Source organism: Ziziphus jujuba, chromosome 1, assembly GCF_031755915.1.
Source record: "Ziziphus jujuba cultivar Dongzao chromosome 1, ASM3175591v1".
NCBI lineage: Eukaryota > Viridiplantae > Streptophyta > Magnoliopsida > Rosales > Rhamnaceae > Ziziphus > Ziziphus jujuba.
Window position 1 is genome coordinate 8,389,129 of NC_083379.1, and position 21,514 is coordinate 8,410,642.

The 21,514-nt window shown below is 32.3% G+C and overlaps 1 protein-coding gene, 1 long non-coding RNA gene and 1 pseudogene across 4 annotated transcripts; 2 read left to right on the top strand and 1 right to left on the bottom strand.

Moving 5' to 3' along the window:
- Positions 1-4,212: 4,212 nt before the first annotated feature.
- On the bottom strand, positions 4,213-5,670 carry LOC132800873 (uncharacterized). The gene is made up of 3 exons (XR_009635994.1): positions 5,538-5,670; positions 4,595-4,825; positions 4,213-4,374 (listed from the first exon to the last, which is right to left on the bottom strand). It is a non-coding gene; the product is annotated as an uncharacterized LOC132800873 (long non-coding RNA).
- Positions 5,671-8,246: 2,576 nt separating this feature from the next.
- Positions 8,247-13,316, top strand: LOC125422183 (pentatricopeptide repeat-containing protein At3g18970-like; annotated as a pseudogene).
- A 4,888-nt stretch (positions 13,317-18,204) lies between these two features.
- On the top strand, positions 18,205-19,870 carry LOC107409202 (uncharacterized). 3 transcript variants are annotated; one of them, XM_048478923.2, is made up of 2 exons: positions 18,207-18,660; positions 18,813-19,870. In XM_048478923.2, exon 2 carries the CDS (start codon positions 18,870-18,872, stop codon positions 19,554-19,556), a length of 687 nt encoding a protein of 228 aa, XP_048334880.1. In that variant the 5' UTR covers positions 18,207-18,660; positions 18,813-18,869; the 3' UTR covers positions 19,557-19,870. The 3 variants fall into 3 exon arrangements, with proteins under 3 accessions (XP_015872124.2, XP_048334880.1, XP_048334554.1); XM_048478597.2 differs by having other exon boundaries at positions 18,208-18,656; XM_016016638.4 differs by having other exon boundaries at positions 18,205-19,870.
- Positions 19,871-21,514: the final 1,644 nt, after the last annotated feature.

The following is a 21,514-nucleotide window of genomic DNA, read 5'->3' on the forward strand; positions in this document are numbered from 1 at the left end:
ATTCTTTAATGATTCTAAGGAGAAAAACTTTCAAAAGTTCGGAAAAAGTTCTCAAATTGCCAAAAAACATTTATTACCGTAGGGTCTTCGGTAATTACCGATGCAACCTACGATAATCAATTTGTCCTTACTGGAAATATTACCATAGGTTTCATCGGTAATTACCAAAACCCTTGTGGTAATCACATTTTACTAATTTTAGCTCACAAGTCTCCTAATGTGTGTTAAATGCAATAACATGCAAAATATACTTTCTTCAATGATCCTAAAGAGAAAAAACCCTAAAATTTCTGAAAAAATTCTCAAATGGGTACAAAAAATTTGATTACCGTAGGGCTTTCAATAATTACCAATGAAATCTACGACAATCAATTTGTAGTTGCTGAAAAAATTATCGTAGGTTTCATCGGTAATTATCGAAACCCCTATGGTTATCATATTTTACTAATTTTTTGGCTCCCACAAGTCCCTTAATGTGTGTTAAATGCAACAAAATGCAAAATATACATTCTTTAATGATCCTAAGGAGAAAAAATCCAAAAATTCTGAAAAAGTTCTCAAATTGCCCAAAAAACTTTATTAGCGTAAGGTCTTCGGTAATTACCGATGCAACCTACGGTACTCAATTTGTCCTTACTAGAAAAAGTACCGTAGGTTTCATCGGTAATTATCGAAACCCCTGTGGTAATCACATTTTACCAATTTTTTGGCGCCCACAAGTCCCATAATGTGTGTTAAATGTAACAACATGTAAAATATACTTTCTTCAATGATCCTAAAGAGAAAAAATCCCAAAAGTTCTGAAAAAGTTCTTAAATGGGCACAAAAATTTGATTACCGTAGGGTCTTCGGTAATTACTGATGAAACCTATGATAATCAATTTGTAGTTGTTGGAAAAATTACCGTAGATTTCATCGGTAATTACCGAAACCCCTTGGTTATCACATTTTATTAATTTTTTGACCCTCACAAGTCCCCTAATGTGTGTTAAATGCAACAACATGCAAAATATTTTCCACTTTATTCGACAGTTAATGAGAAATGAGGGTAAATGAGAAATGAAAGATGGTTCCATTTATTCGACACTTTCATATCCATTTATTTAAATATTTTCCACAACTGCATAATTAATTCCTTCCTGACTACTCTCTTTTGGATATACTACCATGGAGCCTCATTTTAAAAGAAATTGGAAGAAGCTTTCAAGCTGGGAATAGTCTCCAATTTAAAACTAACTAAATTTCAATGCATACCATTCAAACAAGTTCAAATGGTCCCAAACTAGAGAGCCAATATTTAAGAACTCAATTACCATCCATTTAAATTCTCATCCTTCTTATTTCTTGCTTTTCCACATCTTAAACAATATGGAGAATTTAATAATGAAATTGGATCCTTACACTTCATCTTGACATGAGAATCATGTAGAAAAACTAAAAACTAAATCTGAATTAGCAAAACAAAAATGTACAAGTGTTTTATGAATAAAACCTAGAGAATATTACAACTCCTACAAAAAGCTCTGTTGGTATCAATCCTAATTTGACCTAAAGTTTCCCATTAATGTCAAAATCTCGAACACCAATTGGCACCACAATTGGTATAATGCCAAACTTTAGTAACAGCATTAAAAGCATACAGGGCACCTCCACTATAACAGAGACCGATTTGATACCTGGATGAAATCAAACGAAATATCTGCGGTTAGTTACAATATTTAGCATACAAGTTTCAAAGAAAATAATTAAATACCTAGAGTATCCATAAAGAAGTATAAAGATTCAAATCTAGCAATTGAGGTAATAGCTCATATCCAGTAATAATATAGGAAAGTAGTAAAACACACTTGCCTTCATGAACATTAAGGTAAGACCCAATTCTGTGGCCTGTACCATGCCGATAATCAAGACCATTTTTCTATAGTGGAACTCAAGCAAGAATGTCTAAGGCATTACCTGTAGGAAAATGAACATGTACCTTCCTATCACACAATCTTACAAGAATATAGTCAATACATTTCACTTAAAATGAAATACACAATTTAAAAAATAAAATAAAATACCGTTGGTTCCATTAGGAAATTGAACATTCCCAAGTGCAATATGACCCTTGAGGACCTGTAAAATGAAGCAAATAAAATTACTTTGCAAGAATTGAAAAATTATAATAATAATAATGATAATAAAAAGGAAAAATAAAATAGATTAGCACTTGCTGCAGTATAGCATGCTTTAAATAGATTAGCATTTACTGCCGTATAGCTTTTTCAACTATATCACTTTTTAACAAGAACATTTGAAAGTAGTTGATAAAGTAGGAATTAACATATCCATGTCAAAGTTCATTTTAAAAGTGGAAAACCCTTTATTTCTCTTGATATATTGGAATTTGTTATGCATAGAATGTCATGCTAGCTTTTGAAAGTGGTTGCTAAAGTAGGAATTAGCATATCCATGTCAAAGTTCATTTGAAATTGGAAAACACTTTATTTATCTTTATATGGTGAAATTTGCCATGCTTGCTTCAAAAGCAGGTTGTGCCCATGCAATACAACTTAAGAACCATTACCACTCATGTGCATAAATGACAATATCAGAGATACCTCTTTTGAAGTTCACAGATATCATATAGAATTTTCAACCATTACCACTTATTATAATATAGAATTTTCATTTGAAGTTCACAGTACCTTTTTTACTGTACGAAAACTCTCCAGCTTATTGCTTGCAGTCACCTCTGTTAGTTTAAGTGTTTGCCTGCAATCATTGCATCATTATTTGATTAGTGTGTATTGAAACTGCACAAGCAGAGCATTGCATGCAGACACATAGAAATATACACAAGCTGTGTACTGACAAGTTGTTTGATACGGTTTATGTCCTTTTACATTCCTTTTTCAGGCAATATTTAGGCTACAATACATCTCAACTAGTGTTTCAATCAAATGTTGGATGTTGCATAACAACCTAAAAAAACAAAAAAAAAAAAAAACAAAAAACAAAAAATGAACTTACAATTACTTTTTCTTAGTCACTTCGTCTCCTTCCAAGAAGTAACCAGAAACCCCATATATCTCATGCATTTGTATATGCACTAACAGCTTAGACATCTTTTTATTTATTTATTTATTTTTTAGTTTTATTGTTTTCATAAAAAGCTTTTCCTCCAAAAAGGGTATATTGACTACTTGTCCAAGAAATAAACAGATGCACAAGTTTCACGGACTACCTGCTTATCCAACCAGGCAAGATATTGCACCATTGCAACGCCATCTCGAATGTGTGCTTTTTTCAAACCTTCCAACTCCACTTGGTTCTAAGTTTTTAAATTATTAGTTTTAAATAAAATAAGGAAGAATCAGAATTCAAACCAAATAAATTGATTGCAAAAAATTTATTCATTCTAAGATATCAATTTGCCAACAGAAAATTAAACGTGACATGTTTTTACTGGAAAATGAACAAAAGTCAAATCCTTGGATAAAATCATAGGTTTAATTATATCAAGTTTTTAAACATTTTAAATTTCCTCGTTATAAAGGGTTGTCTGATTATTTGAGGGCTATCTCTAATTTACGTTGCCACCTTATCTTTTAAAAGGCAAGGTATAAAGTTCAATAAAGCATCTAGGATAAGAAGTAACCATCCCTTGAAAAGAACAAACTTGTAAGAACTTCCAAATTTAAAAATAACTTCTTGTCTTCTACATATTGTCTAAGAAATATGAAATGGACATTTTACATATTACATCTTGACATATGTCCAACTGTACACACCAACCAAAATATGTATCTTAAATATGAACAGAAATCCATGACAAGAAATGCATGGTCAAATTTAACATACCTATCAAACATGCTCTGTAGTATGCACCCATTTAAGGTCCACTTAAGGGTTTTAGTTAGTATCAAACGATGGCGCTTTCCCTTTGAACCAGATTTGACAGTTGGACTAGCACCAGGGACCCATTTTGAGATTGGAAATGCAAGTACTCCCTTGTTAAGCATTCTGATCAAGTAGTTTTCCTTTCGCATCAATCGCATCACAACATCATGAGCAGAAAGATCCTTAACCACACAGAGCTATTGCGAACTTTGTAGCTGGACAATCTTTTCAAGAATCACTGCCCATGGCATGGTTTGAATTTCATTATCTGTAACATCAAGATTGCAAGAAAACATAATAATCAACATGTTGTTATGTACCTCGGGATACAAGCTTCAGGAAATTATAACTTAAATGAATAATTTAACAACAATGGTTACTTAAATGTATGTTACCTGTGGCGAGGGATAAAAATTTGTAACAATCAATGTCTAGATACCTTTGATTAGGCCTGAGCCTTAAATCTATAGGGGACAACTTTTCCTGCAACTACAATCAAGATTAAGAAGTCCTCATCCACTCACACAATAGTAAAATTAAAAGCACTTGAGTGATTTTATTTTGTTTGCATGTTCTAAAATCTCTTGTCATCAATTCATGTCCATGCTAAAAATGCAATTAGGAAAAAGAAAAAAAGAAAGAAAAAATGTTCCAGTGTAGTGTTTCAAACCAGGGCACTAAGTAATAGTAATGAAGTCATCGAAACTACCTTTAATCCAAGGGTGAGTTCATTCATGGTGATGGTAAAGCGTGGCAAGTTATATCTTGTAGGAAACTGGGGTGGCTTGCTCCTCTTCCAAAGCTACTGGGCATCAGGTCAAGACTCCAATCCTTTTCCCTTCCCAGAACAATTTCCATCCACACAATGCATGCTCTCATCCCATTTTCCAAATAGTATTGCTATCGTTTTTCCATTTCTATCTTGAACTAAACCATGTACCTGACCGAAAAAGAAAACAGCAATAATTTTAAAAGAACAATCCTTAAGCTTGTTAACAATATTATAGTACTTATTAACAGAATCTATACCGTCAATCCATTCTGCTCACCCAAAAATAGAATCCTTTGGTTTGATGTATTTATCTAAAAAAAAAAAAAAAACGGCTTTCTTCTAGAAGCAAAATAAAATCAAAGGGGTAAGAAAATGATTCATGCTCCACCTCTCATAATCCATACATATTGTTCTTGCAGACAACTTCAACTCCCATAAAGGATTAACTAATAAAAATTTCTGTTGCTGTCAACTCAAACCCCTTTGGAGGATTCAAAGTTGGTATCATCATATTCAGAAACTAAAGGAATTATATTTCCAATATAATGGGATTATAGGCTGTCCAGACTTTATTATATATTAGGCTTTCAAAAAAATAAAATAAATCCTTTGTCAACAAATATGGAGAGAGATTTCAATAATTTGATAGCCTCCACCTAGTATAATTTCAGTCAAATTAAATTAAAGTTATTAAACAACATAATTATATCTCATTCCACAAAAAAACAAACCAAACAATTGAAGAAGTTATGCCAAATTACGTTCCTAGAGAAAAAAAATTGCCATGCTTTTTTTCAGTCATCCAAGAAGACCTCCAAATATCCATATAAAACTATATGCAAGTAAAACATTTGAAAATTAAAAGATAAAGAAAGAATACCTGGTGAGGATTTTGGTCAATGATAGATTGCTCCTTGAATTTCAGCTTGCAGGAATAGTTATGATTCCTCTGTATATGCATTGTACCACAGTGGTCACAATAGAGCTTTCCCAATATAAGGTTGTTAATTGATGTTGTAACCTAGCAGAAAAAAAGAACAGCAACACAACAAAAAATAAATAATATAAAAAATATTTCTTTTTAACCAAAAAAAAAAAAGGGAATATTAGTCGAATCATTAGTCATTACCTTACTCCATTGAAAATTTTCTCTGTCGTCAAATTCCACCATTAAAAGAACAACATGAATAAGCTGAATTGAGTGACCCTAAAATTTACTCTTCAAATTGCTATCACCCTAAAATTTCCATCCTTTACCTTCACAGTGACAAGCAACAATCATTGGATGATGACTGACCTAACACCAAAAAGATGAAGAATATTCAGTATGTATGCACAAGGTTTTGAATGTCCAGAGTCTGTTAAAGGAAGTATACAAGATAGATTAAACCTAGGTAACATTTGTTCTTCCTCCTTTCCTTTCTCACAATCCAGTACTTACAGGGCTACTTTCTATAGAGGATTACGCTAAATTCAGCTATTGGCAGCTATATATTCTACACTATTTTGGCTGAGGTAGTCATCTTTAGGTGCAAATAATTACTGGTCTTAATATCATAAAAATAAGCATGAACTTCCTTTTCTCTCACTATAACTCCTATTGCTCTCTCCAAAATTTATAAAGCTATCCTTTTTATTGTCACTGCAGCACATACCATAATAATGTCATCAAGTTTCCTTTTCAAATTATGGATAGTAATGCTTGAGTACGATATATGCATTTATGTTTAAGATGAAATACGCATACCATATTGTGTCTAGCTTTTAAATACAAATGATTTATATAAAACTAGCCAAAGTGCTCCTAGTATGAAATTTGTTTGAAGCAGAACTGTAGGTTAGCATTTGAAGGCTCACCAAACCTCCTTTTATAAGGAATCCCATTGGACTGAGCTTTAAATCACAGTTTCTCCTATTTCCATACCCTAACCAAAAAAAAAAAATGCATGGGTTTTGAAAATGTTTTGAAGCAATACCCGATTCAAGTGAGAAATTGATGAGAAATTATAGGAGATACCCGGGGACAATGTAGCTTGAAATTGCCATGGTTCAGACAAAATGTCAGAAACAAAAGAGAAAAGAAGAACAGGAAAGACAAAAAATGGGGAGGGAAATGAAAAGTTATAATGTGTATTTTTTTTTTTTTTCCTTATGAAATGAAAACTCACCCGAAATGCTTCTTTTGTGTTGGAATTTCGATCGTGCCCTCACTTTGGTCCGTAAGTGAAAGCACAACGGTGTTCTCCATCAGGTTTTCACCACACAACCACTGTCGATTTTCGAAAAGCGTGAACCTTCTCGAATCCTCAATCGGCGACTTGAGGTGGCTTCTCTCCATCTTCGATTCAAATGGTGCTAACCTCTCTCTGCCTCTGATGGCTAGCAACGACCTCATTCTCTCTCACTTCTCTTCATATTTTCTTCATGCTCCGTCTAGGTTAGAGAAAAAATGGAATACGTCTCATTAGTGTTTTCCTTTTCCTTTATATTTGAAAAGGGTAATCTAGAAATATTGAAAAATTAAAAGGCAAAACAAAAACATTTGAGAGGAGAAAGACAAATATCCTTAGGGCGTGTTTGTTTCACCGGATTGGACAGGATTGTGTCCCAATCCGGTGTTTGGTAGGAGCAAATGAAGAAGTGGATAACTTAACCGCTACAGTAGAATAATCCCCCGAGAGGAGGATTAAGCTGACCCGTCCTTCCCCCTGGGTCAAGTTTCTGTCTGAAGCTAATCGAAGGCTTTACTGGTGTCTCTCGCATGCCCTGCCCAGATCAAGCTCATGGTGGTGTTCTTCTTCTTGAATCTGTGAGTTTGCCTTCTTCTTCTTTCTCTTCTTATTGTTTGTCTGCTTCTTCTTCTTCATGTTTCAGTTTATTTCTTTTTTAGGGCTTAGATCTGCCCATATTCCTCTTCTTTGATCTACCATAGAAAAGACTTTTTCTTCTTCTTCTTCTTTGTTCTCCTTCTTCTTCTTCTTCATCTACATTGTTCTTCTTCTTCTTCTTCGTTTTTCATTTATTTCCTTCCTTCCATATTCCTCTTCTTCGTTTGTCTTGTTCTTCGATCTGGCAATTTGTTTTTTTCTGCAACTTTATTTTCGATCTGGTAGTACAAACCTATAGAAAAAAAATTTCTTCTTCTTCGTTCTTCTTCTCCTTCGATCTGGCATTGTTTTTTTTTTTTTTGCCATTTTATTTCTTCTTCTTCTTCAATCTGGTAGGACAAATCTATAGAAAAAATTTCTTCTTCTTCTTCTTCTTCTTCTTCTTCTTCTTCGTTCTTCTTCTCCGTCAATTTGGCATTGTTTTTTTTTTTTTTTGCCATTTTATTTCTTCTTCTTCTTCAATCTGGTAGTACAAATCTGTAGAAAAAATTTCTTATTCTTCTTCTTCTTCTTCTTCGTTCTCTGTTCTCCTTCGATCTGGCATTGTTTTTTTTTTTTTTTTGGCCATTTTATTTCTTCTTTTTTTTAAAGAAAAATGGAAAATCAATCACAAAAATGCACAAATAATATTGATTTTGCTATTCATGCAGCTTAGCCTATGATTAACTGAATAAATTATTGGAGTAATACCCAATAAATTAAATTGGCCTTGATTAGCTGTATAATTTTCCAATCAGCAATTGCTTATAACTTTTTCCTTCTTTATTTTGTTGAGTATTTAGCTTATACTTTTACAGATTTAATTAATATGATAAGCCAAAGTTGTCACTTTTTGTCTTATGGCTGCGAGGTGTGAGAGGAGAGAACGGTTGCCAAAGACCAGATTTTATAGTTTTATATGCATTTTTACAACTCTCTGAAAACATTCAAGAGAGCTCAGCAACCCTCTGCTGTTATGGGCTGTTCTTCTCCAACTCTGTTTTACTTCCAGTCACATGCACTCTCTACCAAGACTCAGAGCACTTGCTCTCTTACACCAGAAACTAACATCCAATTCCCAGGTCAAACAAACCCACGCCCAGTTGATCATCAATGGCCTCAATTCACCTTCCATTTTGGCAAAACTAATCCAGCAATACTGCACCCTACCAGACCCACAAAGCATCCAAAACTATGCCTATTCAGTTTTCAAACACTTTGACAAACCAAACCTCTTTCTCTTCAACACTTTGATAAGATGCTCTCAACCAAGGAGTCTATTCTAGTTTTTGCTGATTGGGTATCAAGGGGAGACTTGGTTTTTGATCATTTTACTTACATTTTCGTTCTTGGAGCTTGTGCTTGATTTCCTTCCGTGCCAACATTATGGGTAGGGCGACAAACCCATGCCCAGATGCTGAAACGTGGTACTATGTCTAATATTTTGTTGCAAACCACTGCCATACATTTCTATGCAAGTAACAAGGATGTTAGTTTAGCAAGGAGAATGTTTGATGAAATGATAATGAGAAATAGCATTTACCTGGAATGTGATGATCAAGGGGTATTGTTCACAGAGAGAAATCGCCCGTGAAGCATTGGTTTTGTTTCGAGGCATGTTGGAAGATGATTGTGGAGTGAAACCAACGGATACTACTATGGTTTGCATTCTTTCCACAGCTTTTCAGTTGGGTGTATTGGAAACTGGTGCTTGTGTTCATGGTTATATTGAGAAGACGATTCCTTTTTCGAAAATGATGTGTTTATTGGCACGGGTCTTATCGATATGTACTCAAAATGTGGATATCTTGACAGTGCTTTAACCATTTTTATGAGAATGGAAGAGAAAAATGTCTTAACTTGGCAGCAATGGCAACCGGGCTTGCCATTCATGGAAAGGGAAAAGAAGCTTTGAAGCTTTTCGATGAAATGGATGCTTATGGAGTAAAACCCAATTCAGTGACTTTCACCAGTTTGCTTTCGGCTTGTTGCCATGGTGGACTTGTTGAAGAAGGCCTCCATTTTTTTTTTTGGCCATTTTATTTCTTCTTCTTCTTCAATCTGCTAATACATATTTGTAGAAAAAATTTCTCCTTCTTCATTCTTCATCTTCGTCCTTCTTCTTCTCCTTCCATCTGCCATTGTTTTTTTTCTGCAATTTTATTTCTTCTTCCATATGTACAATGCTTAGTGTACAGTCATGTCAAGTTTATACATTTGTTTATGTTGGACTTGTCCTTCTATGCGTAGGCTATGAATGCTGATTCTGTATCGGAGTTAAGTGAACTTGGAAATCAATTAGCCAACAAAAGCCGTTATCTACAGTTGAGGTATGCAGCTATCTACCTACAAATATGATTGTCAATGTATTTCTAACATATTTTTCTTTCTCCTTTTAACATTCATTGATTAGACTGTTCTGTTTTTTTTTTTATGTTATTAGTTTACTGCAATTTATCCTTTGAATGCATTGCTTTTTAATTTAATATGGAAAATAAAAACAAGTGTAGCGCACATCATGCTAGAGAAACAGAGAAAGATGAGGAACCACTTCATTCTTCACCATCAATATGTGAACTATGTGTATGATAACTTTTGACAAGTCATATTGACCTTTGAATGAATATATTCAGGGTGAATAAGCATTGAGAAGTTATGATCATGATTTATACACCATTAAATCAATTCATTTACTGGTCAAAATGCTATTTGTAAAAAATATTACTTTAATAGCTTAGTACATAGGACTCGGTCCTTAATCTCACCATGAGATTCTTTAAAAAGTGCTAAATAAACAAAGTTAAAATCAAAAGTGGGACTGCAACTAATAAGAGGAAAAGAAATAGTGAACAAAATAGCTTAGGGCTAATTAATTATTGGATAGTTCTGCCCTAATAACAATGATTATGATTTTAAATACTGTATGTGTGAAAGTTTAAGGGAAAAATTGGCAGAAGAGCACTATGATGTGCAATTTCCTTTCTTAATTTATTTGAATTTCTCTTTACTGTGGACATTACACGGTTTTCAAATTCAACATCCCTTTGCAGTGACTGGGTGATAAGGCTTTATAAATCTTCGTTGACCATCTGTTGACCACCTTATCGCAAAAACTATGGATATATCTAACTAGACTTCTAAATATTATTATTAGAAGAGATCATATAATATTTTTTCTTTTCTTTTCCTAATCTAGGCTTCTAGATAAGCATGGTTTATTTAGATTTTTGTTCCCTAAAGAATTGTTTGTTTGAGGGTACGTATATGACAAAGAAGAGATTATATTTCTTCGCAATTTACTTTTTGTTAGGCTTTGGTTTTCTATGGGTTCAACGTTTCGTAATCCTCATGAACCAAGGCTTGATTATATTTCTTGGCAATTTATTTTTTGTTAGGCTTTGGTTTTGTACAGGTTCAATGTTTCATAATCCTCATGAACCAAGACTTTCTGCTAAAGTACTTGCCACACCTTTAGATTCCAAGAATAAGGAAATGTTTCCCACAGATCAAAATCCATATATATATATACACACTTTTAAGATATTAATAATATTCAGTTTTTCTATGTTTGACCAGATCAGACTGAGTTTTTTCTAGTTTTGAATTTCCAATTAGAAATGGGCTAGCAAGATGTCCTTGCATTGGAAAAATCTTACATATAGATAGTGACAGTTAACAAACTTTTTCCATTGTCGTTAAATAACATGGTCACCCACCTTGTATACTTCATGTTTGTGGATGACATACGTGTACTTCAATTCTTTTTCCACTGTCGTTAAATAACTTTTTCCACTGTCGTTAAATATTCAATTCTTGTTGATACGTGTACTTCATACCTCTGCTGCTCTTTACTTGCATTTTCAATTAAGGAAAACAAATTTACATGTTATTAGTAGGGATTATCGATGATTTAAATTTCCTTGGTTTTTTGGTTTACATATTTTGTCAAATGCAATCAAAATTCATCATCTAAAATAAAAAATAAATAAATAAATAAGTAATACAAATGAATGAAGAAACATTTCAGCATGTGAATATTAAGTCAAACCAAATATATTCAGATTTTTGGCATCTCATCACTTAGACCACCATGTCCTAGACAGCCCAAACAAAGTAAACCTAATATAGAAGTTTATCATTCTCCCCCTGACACATAATTGAGTGGTTTTATAAATTATGTAACACTTGGCATTGAATTGGGGAATTTTTTTTTTAGCCAAAAATTTTAAAAAAATTATTAGTTCTTTGATTAATGTTCATCTGTCATTTTGATTAATGTAATATATTTATTTGAATATTTAGTTGTAATCGGGATTATTACTTTTACTATAATTATTAGAAGTCTTACTAATTTTCATTCAAGATATATTTTTGTAAATTATAATTTTTTTTTACATTAAAATGTTATGTTTGTTTTTGTTTTTATTTTTTTTATTTTTTTATTTTTTGTAGTGAATATGGATCGAAGAAAATTAGCTGCATTGTTGATGCTTCCAAATGATAAGGCATTAGAATATTTTTCTACATGCTTTATAGTTGTCGGGTTTATGTACATGTATGTAGCAATGCGAGTGAGAAATGATAGAGGTGTTAGGAATCGAATAAATAGGACTACAGAGTTGCGTTCGTCTTTTGTAACTAGTTTGTTGGACAATGATGTTAACTGTATTAGTTAACTTAGGATGGATAGGAGAACATTTGGTATTTTATGTCAGTTATTACGCCAGGATGGATATGTTAAAAAAGATGGTACTGTTATATTGGAAGAGCAAGTGTGCATATTTTTGCATGTAATTGCTCATCATACAAAGAACCGTACAATTATCACTAGATTCAATAGATCGGGGGAAACAGTTAATAGATATTTCAATTCAGTGTTGAATGGAGTGTTACGTTTACATGGGACATTGTTGAGGCATCCTGAACCTGTGTCAGATAATTGTTCGGATGATAGATGGAAAATATTTAAGGTATGTTGATCAATTAGTTTGGTTACTCTATTTAATTCGTAGATATACGTGGCAATATCTTATGTAACTAACTTTGTTTGTGACATAGAATTGTTTGGGAGCATTAGATGGAACTTATATTAAAGTTAATGTACCCGAAATCGATAAGCCGAGATATCGAACCAGGAAGGGTGAGATAGCCACAAATGTCTTAGGTGTATGTAACCCAAATATGGAATTTATATTTGTATTACCTGGTTGGGAAGGTTTCGCTTCAGACTCAAGAGTACTTCGAGATGCATTAAGTATGCCAAATAGATTAAAAGTACCCACCGGTAAGATCAATCCTAAAAGTTTATATTGTAGTGGACTAACATTACGTTATCTAATAGGAGTCATTTTTCTGTGTTAGGTTATTATTATTTAGTGGATGCTGATTACACTAATGGTGAATGACTTCTTACACCATATAAGGGAACAAGATATCACCTTTCCAAATGGAAAGATGGTTGTGCACCTGCAAATCATGAAGAGTATTTCAATATGAAGCATGCATCTGCTAGAAATATCATAGAAAGATGTTTTGGGGTTCTAAAAATGCGATGGATAATTTTAAGAAGTCCATCGTCCTATCCAATTTCAACTCAAATTAAGATAATTATTGCATGTTGTTTGATACATAATTTTATTAGGAGAGAAATGGCACTTGATCCTAGAGAAGCTGAGTTTGATATGAGGAACGATGCTGACATAAGTGGGGAGGAAGATATTATAGGATCAATTGGTTCTTCAGATCAATGGACTAATTGGAGAAATGAGTTAGCTAGGCATATGTTTGATTAGTGAAGAAGTCGTCGTGGTTAATAGTTGATTGTTATAATTTATATAATTTTGTAACTGTTTAATTTTATGGTGTTTGTTACATCTTTTGTATGAAGACTAAATTATATTAAATATAACATATGAGATTTTTGTTACTTGTTATTAAATTCATATTTGTTATGGTATTATTGGAATCATGGAATTTTTACATAAATAGCAATGGAAGCTGGAGGTAGCAGTAACGATAATAGGGGTGGTGACTCTAGGCGTACATGGACTCAACGTGAGGAAGAAGCTTTGCTGATTATCTTAGATGAAGCTGTAGCTAGTGGGCAACATTGTGATACAGGGTCATTTAAGCCTGGCACACTTACTATGATTGAGAGGCGACTATCTGATCTGTGTCCTAATTCGAAACTGCGAGCCAATCCACATATTGAGTCGAAGATGAGAAAGTGGAAGAAGCAATATGGTATAATATATGACATGTTGAACAAAAGTGGATTTGGATGGAATGACTCTCTTAAATGTGTGGAGGTTGACAATGAAGAAGTTTGGCAAGCATATGTGCAGGTTTTGAATATTATTTGAAAATATATGTTAATTTCAATTTTAGTTTGTTATCTAGCATTTATTTTTTCTTAGCTAAATGTTGGCTTTTTGTATTTTAGAGTGCCCCAAGTGCAAAAGGTTGAAGAGGAAAACCTTTTCCTATTTATGAGAAGCTTGCTAATATTTTTGGGAAGGATCGGGCAACCGAACATGGAGCACAAACTCCAATTGATATGATAAATGAAATAAATCTGGACTCTGCAAATGAACCAATTGATGATGTCGATTCTCTAATATCTGTGAATCGAGGAGGTAGTGAACCATCTACACAAGTCCAAGCAAGAGGTAAACGAAAATCTAAATTGAAGGACGATGACATTGTAGCCGGGTTAGGCAATGCAGCAGAGAAATTATTTGATAAATTGGCTGCAAAGTTGGAAAAATCCGAATTATCCACAATATTTAGCTATGGAGGTTGACAGGTTAGGATTTGAGGCTAGTGACAACCTCAGAATCTCTAAGGCAATGAGATCGGATCCATCGAATATAGAGGTTTTTAAGGTTATTAAAACGGATGCGGGGAAGATTGCATTTGCTCGTGACTTTTTGGATAACTAATTTAGTAAATTAGTGGACTACATATTTCTGTTTATGTATGGGAGGATGATAATTATGAACAATTAGGTTTGAAACTTATGAACTTGTTGTATGGTAGTGGATGTTTATTTCTAAATTTGCATGTAAGGATAATTTTATGATTATGTGTTATGTTTTAGAATATTCATATGCGCGTGATTGAGTTGATTTATTGTTTTTTTAATTGTATTACTATATTATATTATAATGTATTCTTATATGCAGGAATATCAAATGGCAAAGAGAAGAGTTTATGTTGTGTTTAAAGGTAGAGAACCAGGGATATATAATTCTTGACCTGAATATCATCAACAAGTGCAAGGATTTAGAGATAATTTATATCAAGCATATAATACAACCCAAGAAGCTGAAATTGCATATGTTGAGTATGTAGAACGACTGATGCGGAATCGTAATGACGCAAATCTAATACAAAATACCACCACACATACACATGCTCAATTGAACAATGAATGGCGTAATGGTTTTATAGTAGGTTTTTTATTTGGATTGCTATCAACAAGTGTATTTACTTATTTGTTTTATAAGTAGATTATCCTTGTAAAATCCAATATATTTATATTTATGTAGTACTTGTTATTTGAATTGCTACATGTGAAATCTATATACATATACATATAATTTGGATATGGATATTCTTATATTATCAACAAGTTCTTAATTACATATACTGTTAATTATTTCTTTATTTGTGAATAATTGTTATTTATGATTTACCATACTAAAATTTTATTTTAATTGGTTTTGGAAACAATATATTCATGTAATTTATGGGTTGAAAAAATATTCAATTGTCTTATGCATACCATTAAAATATATTTATTTTTAATTAATTGTTATTTATGGCATACTATGTTTTAAGTTAATTTTAAACTATTTCTAAAGTTATATATTAATATTATTTGTGGGTGTATACAACAAATTTTGCATATTTTGCATGTATATATAAATATATAAATGTACAACCTTAATTAGATGTAATAATTTTTTTTCATATAAATTTAACTTTTAAAATTTTTATTCTTTTTAAATTAAAAATATAATTACAAAATAGTCCTATCCAGTCCGATTCGGCACCAAATATGGTACAATTAGTTCATCATTCAGTCTGAAATTATGCCAAACATAGTACTGCACTAATTATCATGTCCGATCCTATCCGATCCTGTCCGATCCGGACCTATCCGGCATACCAAACGCCCTTTTATAGCCCTTTAAAAAAGAATATTGGACCAAATTTCACTGCTGAAAAATAGAATAAAACATGAGTAATAAAATCTTTTGGGCTCTTAGCAAACCCAAAAAACAAAAAAAAAGAAGATGTGTGAAGAAATAAATATAATATATATATATATATATACAACATTAGTTTAACTCTTAAAAATATGTTGAATTTCCATGCCTTAATTATAAATTTAAGCATGGGATTGGACTTTGATTTAACAACAAATAATGAATAAATTATTATTTAAATTTTATAGTATATTATTCTTCACAAAGTTATTCACCTAATTTCAAAAGGCGATATCATCCTATAAGCTGCAAAGCCAAAAAAATTGCTAATCTGTTAATTATGAAATTTAAATGTCCAACTGTCGCCTTTTCTTTTATTCCCTGTGCTATTAATTTCCAAGTGTAACTTTTTGGTAGGAATTGGAGCAAGGCATATCTATTACATGCATATGCTCTGTATCCGTGTGGCTCCCACATCAAACACATCATAATTGGTTGAATTGAACTCCATTGACCAAAATATCAATCATTGATGGATAAAAAAATAAAAAAATAAAAAAAGACACTGAACGACCATTATAAAAATCATATGCGACGCAGCAGAATAATGATGATTTACAATTTGTTAATCAGAAGCATTAGAATTAAGAAAGCGATAATCGTGATTCGATGATTTTTTTTATCATGGCATTGCATGCTTCTTATTAAATTAGATCTCACCCCAATAATAATAATAATAATAATAATAAAAGTTCCATTTTTTTCTGATCTGACCAACCATAACCAAACTATACAAAGAAGCGTGAGCCCCATTACATTGAGAAATCACGTAATCAAACACCTTTTGGCTTTTGTTTTCACATAGACACAGGTATGCTTAAGTGAAAATTTTTGCCTTTTTTCTCTACCAACTTATTCATTTTTCTTTTGAGCGCAATTAGTGCACAATTTTCTCCATAGAGGGACAAGATTTTATTAGGTTGAATTATGATTCTTGCAAGTAATAATTGAAATACCTTTTGCATTGAATTTTTATTAGTTGTATATAGAAATAAATAAGTTGGGATTCACATTTAATTCTTATATAGGGATTTAGGCTAAGTTTACTTAATTAGCGAGTTTTCTACCATTATTGTATAACATTAATTAGCTGCGACGAAAGTTCAATTTGGATGTTTCTTTATTCTCTTCTAGCATTAAAGAATCAATAAATTTGTTGGGTTGGGTTTAGCTTAACCCTCAAATTTTGTATCCTAATTAATAAATGAACAAATAAGAGTTTTCTTTTTTTTTTTTTAAATAATAATACATACACACAAGTACTGAGCTCTTCCATCTCATGACAAATCCTAAGAAAATTTCATTTAAATATATGAAATTTTATCATTTCAAAATCCAAAGTTATACTTATAAAGTTGCCGTTTATTTTAAAAATTAAGTTAGCAAGTAAGTCATATTCAATAATATATATTAAACTTATTTTTCAACACTATTCTAACACATTCCATCATCAAAATTCTGATATTATATTATGTTATCATTTATTTTAAAATCTTAAAGCCAATAAAAATAAATTTAACAATATATATTAAGCTTATTTTCCAACAATATTATTGCTACAAGTTTTACAAAAAATGATAAAATAAATTTACAATTTTTGAGATTAAATTTGAAGATGATTAGATGACTATTAATATATATATATATACATATAATTTTTTTTTTTTGGGAAAGAATATTTAAGCACTATATTTAAAAATTTGTATAACGTGAGTTGGTAACACTATAACCTTTTTATGTAGCGTACGTAAACTCTATAGCCTTGATAATGTAATCAAAGCAACTTTTTTTTTTCTTGAGTAATCAAAGCAACTTTAATTTTTTTTTTATTTAAAACAAAAATAATATTAAAAAGCATTAGAAAAGAGTTAAGACCAGCATGGCTCGTGGGGAAGAATCTAATTATACTGAAAACATGATCTCACGACAATTTTGCCATCAAAACTCCTTTTTTTTGAAAATTTGCCATCAAAACTCCTAATTTTTCTTTTATAACCTCATTCTCATATATAATGGTAAGAAGTTTACGATGAAAATGGTTTGTAGGGAATTTAAGTTAAAATTTCTGCGTTAAAAAAAAATAATAATAATAAGAACCAAAAAAAAAAAAAGGAAAGAAATTCCACCAATACAAGGGGGACATGTGCCGCGTGGCAATTTCAGCAAAAATTAAAAAACAAATGCTAGATGGCAAAACCTCGGTTGACACACCGGCTTCATTGGCTTTTTGACTTTGTTTTTCATTCGGCCGGCGGGCATAGAAGCTAAAAGATACGTAATTATTGCTCTTTAAAAACTGTTGTAAATTAAAAATGGAAAAAAAAAATATATATATATATATCATACAACACTGCCACTAAAATACGATAGGAATATTGTTAAATGTTTCTTTCTTTAAACACCAAAAATAAAAAATAAATGCAATTAGTGGAGATATTAGTCCAAAGTCCCACAGAAAACCAAAACAAATAGAGGAATTAAACCCGGTGGCTGTAAAGTAGCCCACATTTCCATCTTCCATTTTGTTTTTGGTGTGTGTGTGTGTATGTATATATATTATAATTTTATTTTTTTTCCTTCTTCTATTTTGTCTCTTCTTTGGCTTCCTTTGTCAAACTTTGCGTTCCCTTTTTTTCAATGACGGAGTTGTCTATAAGCTCACGAACCAGGCCGTTAATACCCTTCCAATTACGTAGTGTCGTGCTGTTAATTGGGACCCCATTTTTTTTTTCTATTTTTCTTTTCCCATTTCTAATGTCATATTCTCTTCTGAGAATTTAATCCAGAGGTGGGGTTTCTCATTCTTGAAGAAACTCACGGGGTTTCCATGGATATACCCTCCAATCCGATCCAAAACCTGTAGGTCATTCTTAATATACCTTTTCCACGATTCTCTCTTTCTTGTTTTCTTTGTTTTCTTTTTTTTTTTTTTTTTGGTTTTTTTTTTTCCTCCTGGGTAGTTTTGGTTTACGGTGGGTATGATCGAGAATGAGTCAACTCAGTGTGATATTGCAGGAATCGGTGCGGAGAGAAAGGGAGGCCGGAACGATTCTAGGGTTTCTGAGAGAACAAATGGACGATGTGGATGGAGAGAGAGTAGGGAGAAGGAGGATAACCCTGAAAGAACGGTTGGGATTGAAAGGGATGGGTTGTTGTGGGGCCGCTTGGGGTTTCAGGCCAACGGCGATAAGCGTTAGAGATAACGATGATGACAATGAAGACGACGAAGAACAACATCAACAACAACAACAACAACAACAACAACGACAGCGACGACAAGGACAAGAAACGGAGACAGTAAATGCGGGTCAGGCTCCAACAGAGAACAACACGGATCCGAGTTGCACGGATCCGGTCAATACTGCGTCGGGTATGAACCTGGCAGCGGCTTTAGCAGCCGAAAGGCAATTTCGAGCAACGAACGAAACGGAGGGAGTATCGGCCGGATCCACAAGCAATAATAATAGGAGTGTGTCCGGTTCGGTGGCCGCGGAAACCGCACCGGGAACGCCTCTGAGAGTGTCATTGATGAGATTGCTGGAGGAAACGGACGGTGGTGATGCAACGGAAAAGGAAGGAGTTGGAACAACTTTGGGGAACGATTCGGTGTGCTGCGTGTGCATGGGAAGGAAGAAAGGTGCGGCTTTCATACCATGTGGGCACACTTTTTGCAGGGTGTGTTCGAGGGAGCTGTGGTTGAATCGAGGCTCTTGTCCCCTCTGCAACCGTTCGATCCTCGAGATCCTCGACATATTCTAAACCAAAAAAAAAAACAAAAAAGGACCATGATGATCAACGATCTGATGATGATGATGATGATGATGCCTCGAGATTCGTGATCAAAAATTAGTTTCAGAAGGGCAACCACTCCAATAGTCCAATGGGTGAGGAAGGAATTTCAATTTACACGTAAAGAAATCGAATTTTAATTTTTCCAAATGTAATTCATATGGAATGAGACATTCCATGAATTTCAAGTCAGTTCATCATCTCCTTTTTGCCCTTAAAATTTTTTTTTTCAAGATTGTTCTGTTTTTCAAGCTTAATTTTGAGATAAATTTTTGTTTCCAATTTTTTGCTGGGTTACTTATTTATTACAATTATTATTATTTTTTTGAGGAGTTGGTAATGTTTGTCACGCTGCAAGCATGTTATGTTAAAATAATTAATAAGCAGATGATAACATATTCAATTGAGAATACCTGAGATAATTCCATGTTTATCTCCTATGTTTTCTTCCAAAATGCCTATTGCTGTGTGAATATAATAATACGATAAACCAAACTTTAACAGTTTTCAAATTCAAAAATATTATCTTGTCTCGTACGTATATGTTTAGAAGCTCATAATATATCATTTTTCTTTTAATACATTATAGTTGGGACTTTAGCATTCGACAGAAACAATGTTCCGGCACTCTTAATTGGATATTCCCTTACCAAAATTCGGTTATAGTGAAAATTAAAATGATATTGATCTGAACTTTTAAATATCTATTTTTAATTAGTTTAAGCTTGTTTTAGTTATGCTCGTTGTCAACAATGTCCAGAAATAAATGCTCTAGGCCCTGTCAATATATCAAGGGGTATTTTATTTTATTTTTACTGTATTGCGTGTATGATTGAGCTTGGATATGGTCAACTCTAATACAGTGCAAAAGCTATAATGAAATCATGGGATTTTTAGTTCTCAAAATTATTAATTTCTCTGAAATACAAATATCAAAATAACAATGCCAAATTGACGCAAAAAATAAATAAATAAAATACAATTTCAAATCTTAAGGGATCAAGTCCTTTAATGCTAAACATGTAGACATTGAATATATTGTCACTTTTCTATACAATTTAAGGGAAAAAAAAATAAAATAGAATAATTAAACTATACCGCTATTGAAAAATAAAAAATTTAAGAGAGAGAGAGAGTAAATATATGTGAAGGAAGTACACATGAAAGGGAAAATACCCAATTTATGGAAAGAAAATTCGAAGTACAAATTTAAAATTCTTGTTTATTCTTGCCAAGGAGTCACAGCTAACACAAATCACAGAGTGCTCAAAGGCCAATGAATGTTACTACTACAATTGGTGACGGTGACACAATTTGAAAGTTGCAAAGGCAATTGTAATATCGAAGCTATTGTTATGTGCCCTAGTTTGATATTTTTGAACTAAAATCTCTATTTGGAGATGCTCTAACTCGACAACGTGGACATTCTAAATTTTTTATTCTATGCTATGCATCCAAAAAGTCATCTTCCTAAAAGTTTATTTGCATTTCTTATCAAGGCGTGGTAAAAAGATTAAAAAATTATTACAAAACAAAAAAAAGTTTTAAAAAGTGATTTCTTCTATTTTTAATTGTTAAATACAATGACTATTTTAAAGATATTTTATTCTAAAAGAATTTATTGTTTTATTTTTTTGTTGCTAAGAAAAATAATTTGTTGTGGTGAAAAATAAAAAATAAAATAAAGCACCGTAAAACTTTTAACCATCAAAAGCCCAATTCTTGAGAATAAAAATATAAGCATGCATCAAATTAGTTTAACTCATTTTGTATAACAATTTTTTTTTTTTTTTGGGGAATAATTTTATAAGATGTTTGAGTCAAAACTGTACCCTCCTCTATTGGACACCCCCACACATCACCCTCCCTCTCTCTTTCTCTCTCTTTTCATTTTTATTTTTATGTTTCTGTAATTCTACAAAAGAGGT